At 33.7% G+C, this 15,489-nt stretch overlaps 1 protein-coding gene across 1 annotated transcript; it reads left to right on the forward strand.

Annotated features, from left to right (window-relative positions):
- The first annotated feature begins 10,934 nt into the window (after nucleotides 1–10,934).
- On the forward strand, nucleotides 10,935–14,311 carry LOC147386986 (uncharacterized). The gene is made up of 2 exons (XM_086424148.1): nucleotides 10,935–11,747; nucleotides 11,820–14,311. The coding sequence occupies exons 1-2, from the start codon at nucleotides 11,081–11,083 to the stop codon at nucleotides 13,877–13,879; spliced, it is 2,727 nt and encodes a 908-aa protein (XP_086280274.1). The 5' UTR covers nucleotides 10,935–11,080; the 3' UTR covers nucleotides 13,880–14,311.
- The last annotated feature ends 1,178 nt before the right edge of the window (nucleotides 14,312–15,489 follow it).

The following is a 15,489-nucleotide window of genomic DNA, read 5'->3' on the forward strand; positions in this document are numbered from 1 at the left end:
TGGCATCTCATGTTTGCAGAATGTCGAGAGAAAAACGAGACGACTCATACGATATTTTGAAAATACGTCCGAGTGAGTAAACCTCGCCCGAGTCAACAAGCATTTTGTGTAATTGTTTATTTTTTTTAAAATAATTATTTAAATAAAATATAATTCTACAAATAAACATATTTTAATCTAATTTAATTTATAATAAAAAAAAATATATGAATAAATAATTGTAAATTGACTTAAAAGGTTTATTTCTTCTTAGACGAAGTTACTCGTATGAGACAATTCGATCTCATCCATGAATGAAATGAGATGTTAAACGAATTTTGAAACCATGAATTCGTGATGTGGTTTTCTCCGCAGTGATTCACAGACATGATTACAAAAAATCGTCCAAGATCGAGACGTATTGTCTGAGTCGTCTCGGTATCAGGCATGAGCGAGATGGACACACCAATTAATTTTTAGAACGAGATTGAATATCTCACGTTCATTTTTGAAATTTTTGGACGAGACGCCTCAAATGTATTGCAAAACTCGTCTGAGATGAGGCATGGACGAGACGAGACGCAAAACCTAGTTTTAAAACCATGTTTACAAATCAAAAGGTGTAGGGTACCAATTTATAGTTTAACGCCCCTTTAAACCTGATTTTTTTATTTTGCAGGGAGGTAAAACTAGTAGTCTTTTATCGTGTCGACCCAATATTGAAGTAATATTTACAAATTTTCGCTCTTAAAAGTGAAACAACTTCCTTCAAACCTCATTTTTCCAACATTTTTACAAGATCTCCCTTGGCAATACCCCATCTTTCCAACTAATTACAAAAGGATAATACATTGACCAATGATATTGGACACAAAATGTCAAACACCGTCAAAATATAAATTGTTTTACTTTTTAACTATTCATAAACTCTATAACTAATATTCTTTTTTATAAAGGTATTAGAAAATATGATTTCTTCATATTCTTATATTTTTATTTGTGTTATTACGAACATGAGTGAAAAAAAAAATTGGAATACTAGGGAGGGGTGCACACAGTTCCGGTTGGAGGGAATATTGGAATCGAATCGAACTTGGTCGGTTCTACAAATTCTGAATTAAAATCGAATCAAATACCTCCTAAAACCGAATCAATCCAAGCTATCTTTGGTTCGATTCCTGAGTCTCAATTTTGAAGATATATACAATTGTGATTTACGCATGCCACCTGTAACTAACTAATCATGTTTAGGTAGCTATATTAGGAATCTACAAGGCTACATCAAAATATATTTAGATAACCTTATTATGTACCTACAAGACTACAATCATATTTGGGTAAGGTATATTAGAAAACTAGAAGGCTACAATTGTGCAAGCTGTTATCCCATAAATCAATGGATTTTGGATCAAAATGTATTTACATAGTTATATTAGAAATTTACAAGGCTACAATCATATTTAGGTAGGTATATTAGAAACCTATAAGGTTACAATTGTGATATACAGCTAGCTGTGCAAGCTGTAATCCCATAAATCAAGGGCTTTTGGTCCAAAATATATTATATTTATTATTTAATATAATACATAAACTTTGGTTCATTCTAGAACACCCTGAATCGAGAACTGAATCGAATCAATCGGTTCTGCAAATTTTCAACCTAGAATTGAATCGATGTCTATCAAAATCAAACCAAACCAAACCAACCAAGCTTGGTTCGGTTCTCGATTTGACCCCGATCCAATGTGCACCCTATACAATGCCATTTTATAATTATACTATGAAAAAAAACGTACCAATGGAGTGGGGCTTATATTAATTATTTTAAAAGATAAAAATATGATTTATTTTTAAATAGATTATTAAGTTGCCAATTTGTATGTTATAAACCAGAAAATCATGGTAGGTACCTCTGTTTTTTTTTCCCTTGTTGGCAAAGGGCAAACTATAAGTAATGGTAAAGTTTCTTGAATCAACAAGAAAACTATTTAATAATAAAGAAGTAAGAATAATTAATGACGATTACAACTAGTTGAGTAGAACACCAAAATCAGTGATTCTAAACGATGTTAACAGTGAGAGTGCAACCTAAAAATGCCTTCGATCTGTAGGTGCGGATTCACTTTTATTTTTTTGGGAGTCATCACCTAGTTTTACGGTTTAAGAATCGAAATATGACCCTAAAGGATAAGAAGTATTAAAATCATACAAAAAATCCTGGTCAATATGCCTAGGTCAATTCAGGTTCTTAAAATTTCAAAATGTGTAGCGTAGGCCTGACCTATCAAGTCAGGATGTATTGCAAACCGTAATTTGTGAGCTCGGGATGATTATGGATTTATAGTTTTGTACTGACACGAAGACTGTGTTGTGAAACACTAGCAGCCATATAAAACAAAAGACTTAGGATAATGAGATAGAAATCATGCCATTAATGTCTGAATATGCATAGCCAACATATCGCCTCGTAGATCTTCATCATCTTTCAGGATGTAGAGCTTCCATGGAACTCTACTTCCAAGTGGGAATTGAGAGTGTTCCAAGAAGCCATCTTGGGTTCTCGAAGGATTTGAGGACGAATGACCCCTTTGTCAGTCTATGTGTTGCAGCTCAAATGGTTATTGAATATTGAATCATGGATGAATGATTTGAAAGTCCTATTACTAGCATTTAAAGCACCCAGAATTGAAATACTAAAAGATACTGGAAAAACAGTCATTTTCTACAAGTCAATCTAAACAAGAGGCAAAGCTCCAATATGGTTGTGAATAAGAATTTGGCCAAGTTAGTTTAAACTACAAGAAACCATACAAAGTTAAAAAGATTTAAAAGAACAAGATAGTACATTAGAGTTGTAGAAGAACTGTTTGTCCTAAGGTTCTTATTAGACTTTGATCTTTCATTTGGAAATTTTTGTGCAGTGTGAGTTGGACAGAGCACTAGAAAATTTTCCTGCAAGAAGCCAAAAAAGTTGCAAACAACTTTGATTGCTTCCCAGTCCACAATGTCATAGGCTTTCATCAAATCGACCATGACCATTTTTGTGAAATAGTCTATTGTTGCCAACATAAATTATTTTTGTCTAGGAGCAATGTGTAGAGGTACGACCATGTCTAGGCCCCATTAAAAGGGCCATGGATTCTTCAATGAGTGCGACTCTTCAGTAGGTTGATGGATAGCTGGAGCATGTAGTTGGCATTGGTCGCATCTCCTTCGTAATATAGGGCATCCATTTGCCATAAGGGCTAGTAATACCATTGAGAGGTGGATTTGTGAGCAAGCGAACATCTACCTAAGTGGTTACTGCAATCTCCTTCTTCAATTTCTTTCAAGATTTTTCTTGTTTCTTCTCCTTCAGACATCAGAGGTAATATAGCCTAAAATGGGTCAGATTTTATCCGAAATTCGAATATGATTTTAGTAGGTTTGGTTCCTTCAAGTATATTTGAATTAAAATATGGGTCGAATATAGGTTGATATCCTTTAACTCAAGTCAGATATGGATCCATCCTTATATTCGAATGATATATTACTTTGTATGTTATATTTTTATATTTTTAAAATTATTTTTCATTAAGCAACAAGTATTGGGTGTAGTGGTCAAGGCCTCTCTTAAAAAAGGAAGAGGTCTTGAGTTCACACTACCTTTAGCAATTTTTCTTGAAATAATTTGAAATTATCCAACCTGGCCCGATCGACCCAAATCAATTAATTCGGTCAAATCGGATTTAGATATGGGTCTAATGAAAATAAAAGACGGTTCATATATGATTTGAGTTAGTAAGATCTAAGTCGAATTCGGATCTGAATATATATAAGGTGGTGTTCGGAGGCCCTAAAGAGAGCCAAACATTTTTTCAATTTATGGGTTAGAAGTTTCGAAGTGGGCGATCTCTATGATGAGGAGATCATCTTCACAAAAAATCAATATATTCCAAAACTTCTAACCCCATCAAAAGTGGTTTACAAAAATCAGATGGTCCATGATTTTTTAACTTGTAAACTAAGGTTAGAAGTTTCAAAATGAGCTGATTTTTTTATGTGGATGATCTCTTCACCATAGAAATCATCATCACAAAAAATCAACCCATTCCAAAACTTCTAACCCCTATTTAAAAAAATGTTTGGCACAATGTTTGGGTTTCTTTAGGGCCTTTGAACACTTCACATATATTTATATGCATATCCAAACCAAAACCTGACTCGTTTTAAGTCCTAATAGGCAAGGTCCTCAGAATGATCTTCTATACAAGTCTCCATTGATCAACTAGTAGTGACTTGCTTTATGCTTTATTGTTCAACTTGTAGATTATAATAAAATAAAAAAACAAAACTACCTTGACAAGTAAGGATCGATCCACAGAGACAACGTTAATCCAGTAATCTTTTCACTTTAAATTCAATCCAAGTCATGCAAATGACTAAAAACAGTTTTTGAGAGAAATTATCTAAAATAAAATATTATAAGCAAAGCCTTAAAATACTATGAAGAAGTGTAGATTAGTCGGATTCACCTTCACGAGTTTTAGCAATGATTTATGGTCCTCTATTTATCTCGATCCACTAAACAAAGCTAATGTTTGTGGATCGAAAAATTAAACAATTATATTAGAAAAGAAATTGAAAGTATGTGATTAATTTATTAAGCCAAAATTATGGGATAAATATTAAGTGTTCTCTGTGAAGCATGGTTTATCTTGAACTTATCAAAGAATAAACCATCAAAACTGAGAAACAATCAATATTAAATCTAATAATATCTACTTAAAACTATCACAATAAAACGATTACGCATTATCATGAGAATAGTAAAAATGATTGATAAAAGCTTGCTTCGACTTCCTTAACAGATCTAACGGAGAAGTTAGTCGATAATCATTACAAAAATGATAAAATAAAATAAGATAAACAAATATGAAAGAGAAAAAATAGATGAGAGAAAGATGAATATTTTATTGCTTCTTGAATTTTGAAATCGGCAAAGGTTCTTTGATTACAACTCCATCTTCTAAATAAAAGCTAAGAACAAAAACAGAAAAGAAAACTACTATTATTCTAATCTCTAGATTATTTCTAACTTTGGTCTGGTCTTTTATTTATAGAAACTAGATTAGGGTTTCTAAGAGAATTATGGTTTTTTGGGTTTCGAAAACTTTTCGTAATTACAATAAATCGAAAACCCTAATTTACTACGAATAGTATTCAACTACCAATCTTTAGCACAAATTATGAGGTTTGACTAACTATCTTGACCGAGCCGCCCTAGTCAACCTGGGTGTCACGGTCAACCTAGACCCACATGACTTAGGTCTTGGTCAGTTAACTGTTCCCGGGTCCTTAATCGCGATGAGTGCTTCAAATCTTCTAAATTATTTTCGAAAATTTACGAACTTTTTCTGTTACACAAAATTTAAAATAATTAATTCTAGTATGCATTATTTAATGGAAATCAATGTTAAATATGGACTAACAATACATTATGATTAATGAGGGGATTTAGTATGCAATTCATTTGTAAAGTTCATGCAATAAGAACTCTAGAAACCACTTTCTAGACCCTAATTATTTATCCTTTTTATTTTTTTTTACTTTATTCTTTGGTAAAGCTACATCCATAAGGTTGGCTTTAAAAAGATCCATCCAACTCGGGTTTACTACTTGATGTGGGTCTACTGTTGTCACTTCCTTTTGCACGATGCTTGGAATCTCTTAGTAATGGACATAGTTATCCCTTAAGAAAATAGTCTCCAGCATAGATGTCACACATACCAAAACATCCACATGTTGGTTTTCCAATCTAGGTATTTGGAAGTCTTCTACATGCCCAATCTTCCTCATCCATCTTCGAACTAGGTTCAGATACGATATCATTCATTCATATTTGGTTTTATAAATCCTATTGATATGTTTGACAACTAGACTCACAACTTGGGGATGTTTGGCTGGGAAGCCAACTCTAACCCTAAGATGATAGTTTTGTATTCTACTTTGTTGTTGGAGAATTTGAATGCAAAACAAATTATTTTTTCTAACTTGATAGTCTCTGAGATAATTAATACTATTACTTCCTTTAAGCCTTTATCGTCAGACAATCCATCCACTAAAAGTTTTCACCAAATCTTGGAAGACTAAGGTTTTGGAGTTATTTCTTCTCTATCTCGAGATAGTTCTGTTGTTGTTTCTTCTGTTGAAGAGTCGAGACATTTTGTTAGGAAGTTTACGATGAACTTAATAATTACTTATCCCTTTATTGAGGTTCTTGAGGCTAACATAACTTTGAACTGATTGAGTAGTTCGATAGCCCACTTTACCATTTGACCTAAATATCGAACTTGTTAATAATGATCTTGAGCGGATACTCCATTAGGACTTCAATTGGGTGTGCTTGGAAGTATACGATGAACTTAACAACTACTTATCCCTTTATTGAGGTTCTTGGGGCCAATGTAACTTTGAACTGATTGAGTAGTTCAATAGCCTATTTTACCATTTGGCCTAAAGATCAGACTTGTTGATAATGATTTTGAGCGGATACTCCATTAGGACTTTGATTGGGTCTGCTTGGAAGTATACGATGAATTTAACAACTACTTATCCCTTTATTGAGGTTCTTGGGGCCAATATAACTTCAAATTGATTGAGTAGTTCGATAACCCACTTTACCATTTGGCCTAAAGATCGGATTTGTTGATGATGATTTTGAGCGGATACTCTATTAGGACTTCAATTGGGTATGCTTGGAAGTATACAATGAACTTAACAACTACTTATCCCTTTATTGAGGTTCTTGGGGCCAATGTAACTTCGAACTGATTGAGTAGTTCGATAGCCTACTTTACCATTTGGCCTAAAGATCGGACTTGTTGATAATGATTTTGAGCGGATACTCCATTAGGACTTCAATTGGGTGGATTTGTTGATAATGATTGTGAGTGGATACTCCATTATGACCTTAACTTTTTTATATTATTATCAGCACAAGAGCCACCTTCTTGAGCTTTGAGTACCGTGTCTCTACACTGAGCAAAGTTCTGTTGGTGAATTTTTTTTCAAAGGTTTTGTCAAAAAAAAAATTACAACATTAAATATTTAATGATAAAACTATTATTTATAATTTTTACAATACTTCTAGAAATAGTTCCCAAATTTTTTGGGTTAAGATCTTGATGACACTAATCTAAGAAAAATCGATTAGTAAGAATTTTTTTATTATAATGTCACCATTCATTCATTAAAAAAAGGGGGATTATTGACTTTCGTTCAAATGGGTAAGTTTAAACCACTTGCGTTATGCAGGGCGTAAACCTAAAATCACTAATTTTATAGGGGATTTACTTAGCGGTGTCAATGGATAGCGGAAATCCGAATTCAAAATCGAATTTGAAAAATTAGATATTATCCGAACTTTTTGGATATCGGATTTGGATTCGGATGTTATTTTAACATTCGAATGAGTTTCGGATACGAATTCGGATGTTTCGAAATTTGATTCGATAATATCCGCTCCGAATTGAATATATGTGTTACGTATTCATGTTACACAACCAATTTTAACTTTCCATGTTATCTTCTCTCTCAACATAAACACAAGAACCAGCAGTAGCCAGTAGGTGGGTTTCGTCGACTGTGCGAGCTCCGTAGCCACCCTCTTCTTCGGCGGCCAACGAGCATCAAGCTAAGTACTTCCTCTCTCTCTCTCTCTCACACACACACACACACACACACACACACACACACACACACCACACACACACACACACACACAGTAAAACCCTTTTTTTTCTCTTCAAAATCCATCGGCTTCAACCTCAATCAAAATAATCTTGATTTATTTTTTGAAAATCTATTTCTTCAAGTTGATGTAAATAAATACTTGATGTTTTAATTGAATTTTTCATCATTTTTTTTTCAAAAATTAAAGTTTATTTTATTTTAAGACCATTTTTTTAATAAAAAAAATCAAAGTTTATTTGATTTTAAGACTGAAATAGATTGAAGATTTTGAAAAAAAATAGGAAAATCCATTTGATTTTTACAGATTTGTAGGGTTTTTATCGAATCGGATATTCGATATATTTTTCGAATTTGAATTCGAATCTTGGTTTGTGATATCTGGTCAGATTCGAATTCGGATATCAATATTTTTTTCGGACTCGAATTCGAATATAGCACTATCTGTTGACAGCCCTAGATTTACTAAATTACTCAAAAATATTTTAATAAGAAAAACAAAATTAGTTGTTGAAGAAAATAACTAATACCCTTATTTCTTGTCAAATACGGGCCTTACCTCATATTCCAATGGTGTTGACAGAAGATGATGACTTTTTATATACTTTTTGTGGTCTTAGTAGTATCAGGAGCGCTATTTTTTTGTATTATTGTAAAATCCTTAATTTTAATGAAAATTATATATTATTATTTAATTATTAAAATAATATATATATATACCTTTTGTGGTCCAAGAGACTAATCTAGCCCAGCAGTACTTCACAATATAATTACAAATGCATATCTACTTCACAGCATTTCTCCAACTCCTTTTAATATGAAGCAGCTTCAGCTCCTTTATATATTAATTAGCTTTAACTCTTCCTTGGAGAAGAATTTAGAGTGATGATTCATAGAAGCCCTTAGTTATAAATTGGAATTTATGAATTTTAGATTTCTCATAATACCATAATTTTTCATTTGTAAGTTAGTTTACGCTATTTATAGTGACATTGACAAGCCTTCAAGAAGATATTTACAATTTTATCAATTACTTAATATTTTATTTAAATATAAGTTATTATATGTATTTTCTATAAAATAATTAGAAATTAGATTTCTTTACTAAAAAAAATGTAATATAAATATTTTAGTTTTCTTTTGATTTAAAATAAAATTTCCACCATTTTTATCTAAAAATTCTCTTAATCAAGTAAACTCCTTTAATATTTATAATGATAAAATAGAAGCAAGTGACTCAAAACCTAAGCAACAAGATAATTACCTATGGGCATCATTAGCCTCTGAAAAAATTACTAAAGTCCCCACCCCTATTAGCAATTCGGAATACGGAAAAAATTTGATATGTGAAAAAATACAAGTTCTATTTGATTTTGGATTGCAAAAATCTGGTAAAAAATTCGATAAATGAAAAATATGCGGCATATGCTTTATACTGTATTATCCATCTCATTTCAAAAAAAAAAAAAAAAAAAATCAGTAATATGATAGTGATGTTAATAGTGATGGTGATGATAAAATTGGTGATGGTGAAGGTGATATAGTGGTGATTGTAATAATGATGGTGTTGATAATGAGGGAATTGAGGTTATTGTTCCATTGGTTTATAAAAAAAGACCAAAGTCAAGGGACAAATCATCAATTTGAAAAATTAAAGTGTAATCTCAAATAAATGTATAGTCATGTCATTATTTTTTTAAAAGATAAAATGGACATTTGTCACCTAAAAAGGTGGATTCCTCCAAATATTTGAAGCATGGTCAACTTGTGTTACACGTTACAACTTACAAGTTTACACTTTGCAACATGCAACAAGTTACAATAGCATTTTTTTTCCGACCAAGTCTTATGAAAATTCGTTAAAAAAAAAGCGTATTTTATTCTTTTTTAACTTAAAATACATGAATTATTCAGAATAGTTCAATAATCTAGGACTACTGAAAAAAAAAAAATTCATGAATTTTTTAAGAATTAAACGGAAAATTGCTAACAAGGGTCCCCATATCATGATCCATTAAGTAAGTTTCTCCTAACGGAAGATTACTAACAAGGGTCCCCACATCAGGATCCATCAAGTAATTTTCTCCTAATCGTCTTAGGCGGGGCATGTCTAGGAGTCAACAAGACCAAAAAAAGGGAAGATTGCTAACAAGGGTCCCCACATCAGGATCCATCAAGTAATTTTCTCCTAACCGTCTTTGGCAGGGCATGTCTAGGAGTCAACAAGACCAAAAAAAGGGAAGATTGCTAACAAGGGTCCCCACATCAGGATCCATCAAGTAATTTTCTCTTAACCGTCTTAGGCGGGACATATCTAGGAGTCAACAAGACCAAAAAAAGGACAAACCAAGGTTTACACGCGAAAACGTCTTGAAGGGAGGAAGAAGGCATACTTTGTGTGTAAAATTACACAAAACCCCCTATATCATTTTGAAGTTTCTCCTAACGGAAGATTGCTAACAAGGGTCCCCACATTAGGATCCATCAAGTAATTTTCTCCTAACGTCTTAGGCGGGGCATGTCTAGGAGTCAACAAGACCAAAAAAAGGACAAGCCAAGGTTTACACGCGAAAATGTCTTGAAGGGAGGAAGAAGGCATACTTTATGTGTAAAATTACACAAAACTCCCTTTATTATTTTGAATTTAGTTTAAATCATCTTTATAATTCTTAAAATTACAAGAAATGCTTTTTAAACATTTTTACTTAAATTTCTTTTATAAACTGCAACTATCTTCAATAGATAGAGTGAAGGAGTAACTAGAAAGACCCAAGAGCCAAGTCAATGATTACTAGTTAGCAAGTCACTCCTTCGAATCTTATATGCCCCTCTACTGATGTGGCTATATTTAACTGTACTCATGTCCAAGGTTGTTGGTTGGTACGTGAAAGCAAAAAAAAAAAAATAAATAAAAAATTGATGGTAATATAAGTGTAACTAAAAGTAATAAAAAGTGGCACAAATGTAATCTCACGGAGTACGTGTTGGCCATAAATTTGTAAGCATAGGGTGGTGGTGGTGGTATCTAAGATGAAAATAAAATTTAATTAATTAATGAAGGTGTAGTACAGGGAATGAAAGAATTATAAGGGGTAATTATGTAACTGTAACTAATAGTGGTACAGATGTAATTTCTTTATAGAAAACAAGACCAGCAAAACGATTCCAGCACGGCTCTGTAGTCTATGATCCTCTTTTCCACAAAATCATGGAAATAACATGAGAGAGACGTTGTTCTCTGTTTATTTTTTTCCATGGGTTCACATTGTTGTGTGTTTCTCTCCGTCTTTCATGTATTTGTCTTATAAATATTAGATGGTTTTTGATTGATATACATAGTTAAGAATCAAAGATAGTCTTTCAATCAATCATGAAGACTACATTCTTCTTTCTTTTTCTGTCTTTTGCTTTCGTTCTGATAAGAATAATGGGAGAAGAGATATCAGTAGCACCAGTACCAGCATCAGCAATAACACAAAGACTAGTACAAGAAGGAGAAGCATTGCTGAACTGGAAGAACAGTTTGATCTCTTATTCTCCGAATATTACTTCTTCATGGACATGGTCTGACCATCTCACCACTACTCCTTGCAATTGGATGGGGATTCTATGCGACCACTACTTGGAAAGCATCGTGGAGATAAACCTCTTCAATTCGAGTCTCAATGGCACTCTTCATCAATTCGATTTCTCGGCCTTCCCCAATCTCACCTCCCTAAACCTCAATTCCAACCAATTGTCTGGAGAAATCCCATCTCAAATTGGGTCTCTTTCAAAACTCATTTATCTTGATCTTAGTGATAACTATTTCACAGGTACGATCCCCTCTGAAATTGGAAATCTCTTACAACTCCGTATTCTCTGCCTTGCCTTCAATTCACTAACAGGTACTCTTCATCAACTCAACTTCTCCTCGGCCTTCCCCAATCTCACCTACCTAAACCTCAATTCCAATCACTTGTTTGGAGAAATTCCAAATCAGATTGGATGTCTTTCAAAACTCATTTCTCTTGATCTTGGTCAAAACTATTTCACGGGTACGATTCCCTCTGAAATTGGAAATCTCTTACAACTCCGTATTCTCCACCTTGCCTTCAATTCACTAACAGGTACTCTTCATCAACTCAACTTCTCCTCGGCCTTCCCCAATCTCACCAACCTAATCCTCTACTACAACCAATTGTCTGGAGAAATCCCATCTCAAATTGGGTCTCTTTCAAAACTCATTTATCTTGATTTGGGTGCCAACAATTTCTCAGGTATGATCCCTTTTGAGATAGGAAATCTCTTAGATCTCCAGCAACTTTTCCTTGACAGAAATTCCCTAGGTGGTGTGATTCCAAATGAACTTAGTAATTTACAAAACTTACAGTACCTCTATCTTAGCCATAACCATTTAACAGGCTGTATTCCAGTGGACCTCTTTACTAGTCTTAAGAACCTCCAATTCCTTTACCTGAGAAATAATTCATTGGAAGGATCGATTCCATCAGAAATCAAGTATCTTACTAAACTTCAATCCCTTTACTTGGGAATGAACAAGCTCAATGGTAAGATACCCCACGAAATTGGCCTTCTAACTAACCTATTATTCCTTGATTTATCTAATAACCCGTTTACTAGTGGGCCCATACCATCTTGGATAGGTAACCTTAGGATGCTTGAGGTCCTATATCTCTCGAATATAAGCTTAAATTCCAGCATTCCCAATGAGCTTGGATCTTGCACCAACCTTTCTGATCTTGACCTGTCATTTAACAACCTCTCTGGTGAAATCCATCCATATTTTCTATCCAATTGGACCCAACTCGTCTCTTTGCAACTCAATAATAATAACTTCACTGGAATAATTCCTCCTCAAGTTGGGTTTCTCAATTATCTCCAGAACTTGTTATTGTCTAATAATAGATTATCAGGGCACATACCAACTGAGCTTGGATCTTGCACCAACCTTTCTTATCTTGACCTGTCATTTAACCACCTCTCTGGTGAAATCCATCCATATTTTCTATTCAATTGGACCCAACTCGTCTATTTGGTCTTGTCTAATAATAGATTGTCAGGGCACATACCAACTGAGCTTGGAATGCTATCAAAATTAGGTTATTTGAAACTCAGTGATAATGAATTAATTGGAGTAATTCCTGAAACTATTTGCAATTTGAGTAATCTTAAAATCCTTCAAGGTTCTCAAAATCAATTGGAAGGACCTGTGCCAAGATGTTTAGGTAGTTGCAAATACCTAAAAGTTCTAGACCTTGGAAGCAACAAGTTAAATGATACATTTCCATTTTGGATGGAGACATTGCCTTCGTTGCAAGTCCTTGTGTTGAGATCCAACAAATTCTATGGTCCCATTGAACGTCCTCAAACCAATCATGGTTTCCAAATGTTGCATGTTATAGATCTTTCTTCCAATGGATTTACGGGATCTTTGCCCACAAAATATTTCCAAAGCTGGAAGTTAATGATGATGGTCAATCAGTCTCTGCCAAAATATGTTGGAGATGATGGCTACTACAAAATCTCAGTGAAACTTGCGATCAAAGGATGTGATAGGGTACTAGAGAACATCTTGACCATCTTCACGTCAATCGATTTCTCTAACAATCAATTCCAAGGTGGAATTCCCGAAGTGATAGGGGACTTCAAATATCTTCATCTGTTGAATTTCTCTCATAATAACCTCACTGGGCACATCCCATTATCGGTTGGGAATTTAGCACAACTGGAGTCATTGGATCTCTCGCAAAACAAGCTCTCTGGAGAGATTCCTCAGCAACTAATTCGCCTTACATTCCTTGCAGTAATGAATCTCGCACATAATCAACTTGTGGGAAACATACCACAAAGCACACAATTTGATACATTTTCAAATACTTCTTATGAAGATAATGCGGGATTATGTGGGCCTCCACTATCAAGGCAATGCAAAGACACATATACGATTTCTCCACCAACAGCATTCCAACAACACGAGGTTTCAATGTCCACAAGTGACTTTGATTGGAAATATATGATGATCGGATATGGATGTGGGATGGTAATTGGTGTTTCGATCGGATATATTACTTTCTGGAAGGAAAATGGATGGCTCACAAGGACTTTTGAAAGGAAACAATACAGTCGAGGCAAAAGGTTGAAGAAGAGAATACATAGACTCCAGTGAAATGGAAGATGAAAAAATGAAATATAAAAAGAACAAGTTTATTTCAAAATTTTCATACGATGTAGTTGGTAACATTTGTTAATAAAGTAAGTTGTCTCTTTGCCTCTAATTTAATGTTACCCACCAAAAGAATGAGAAAAATATGTAGTAGAAAATCATGGTATGAGCTTGACTAGAAAATCTTATTCTGAACTTTGACTCCATAGCCTGTATTACTCACATCTGTTACTTCTAACTTAATCCCATCCACAAAAACTGAGTTGTAAAGACAATTTGAGTGCTCCTTATCTCATATACTTTTTTTTTTATTATCAATAAGTTGGGGCTATATTTACTTAGAGAAACCATGATGGTGTTTTAAGCATTTTGAGTTTAGGGAATACATTTTACATGGGAAAAACTCTTAGTGAAAATACATTTTAATCAAATTGCCTCAAGAATGCAAGAGTCTTGAAAAAAGTCACATCTAGTGCAGAATTATAATGATTTATTATCGAGTTTTCTACTTAAACAGAACACCAAAGAGTTCAACAGATTAGTTACAGAAATGATTACAGAAAGAAAAGACTCAAGGCAGATGACTCAAAATAGGAGAAATACATTGAGAGCACCATTTTATAACTTAAAACAACACAAATTGGTAGGTAATAATCTGTTTGAAACGTTTGGTTTGATTGGAAGTAATTAGTTGGCATAGACAACTTGAAATATACCTATATTTGACAGACCAAGGTTGTCAAATTTCCTACAATTTGATGGGCCAAGGCGTCAAAGTTTTCACTGTCAAAATTTTTTTTTTTATGGACCGGATCCGTTAAATTAATGGAGGATGGGGGAAATTTGATAGCTCTAACCGGTCAAACTGGAGATCATAAAAAATTTCAACGACCATAGGCCGTCAAAATTCTCTTTCTAAAAACATAGTTTGAACAATATTGTTAATAACAATATTCTCTTATGTCATCCGACCATAAAACTAAAAACATAGTTTTTGAACTCAAAAATTCAACTCAACTTGGATGACCAATTAGTTTTCTTAATGTTCGCATTATCATATCTATAACGGTCAACTTGGTCAAGTTTTGTAACATAGATCGAGTATTTTCAAAAAATTACTTGTGTTTGGATGGCCAATTCTCATGGTGGAAAAATCACTTAGAGGCCTCTGATTCCAAGATGACTTGCCCCTCGAATTTGATTTATCTGAGCCATGAATTTTTTAACCTATCCTTTGGTGGATCTGCACAACAAAATTGGCCTTATTAATAATTTTCTAATCACCAGATTTATGCATTTTTCGTCGTAGACTTGAGAGTTGAGAGTTGGGTTTTACTTGTTCAGATATCCCAACTTCACCCTATAACTGGTATCCTAATTAATCACCCTTGGTATAGTCAACTTGTTTCAAGTTTTCAAGCACATTACTAGGAAGGCCACTGCAAGCAAATGATAAAAATGATTCTTATATTAAACGCTCTCTATGTTGATTAGCCTCATAATCTAGGATCGATACTTCGTGCCAGCAACGGGTAATAAAATAGCCTATTGATGCATGTACTTATAATGGCCATTGCTACCTTAGCTGAGATGAAGGAGACATAATGTCACAA

Source organism: Akebia trifoliata, chromosome 14, assembly GCF_017979445.1.
Source record: "Akebia trifoliata isolate Shusen 1 chromosome 14, ASM1797944v1, whole genome shotgun sequence".
Classification (NCBI taxonomy): Eukaryota; Viridiplantae; Streptophyta; class Magnoliopsida; order Ranunculales; family Lardizabalaceae; genus Akebia; species Akebia trifoliata.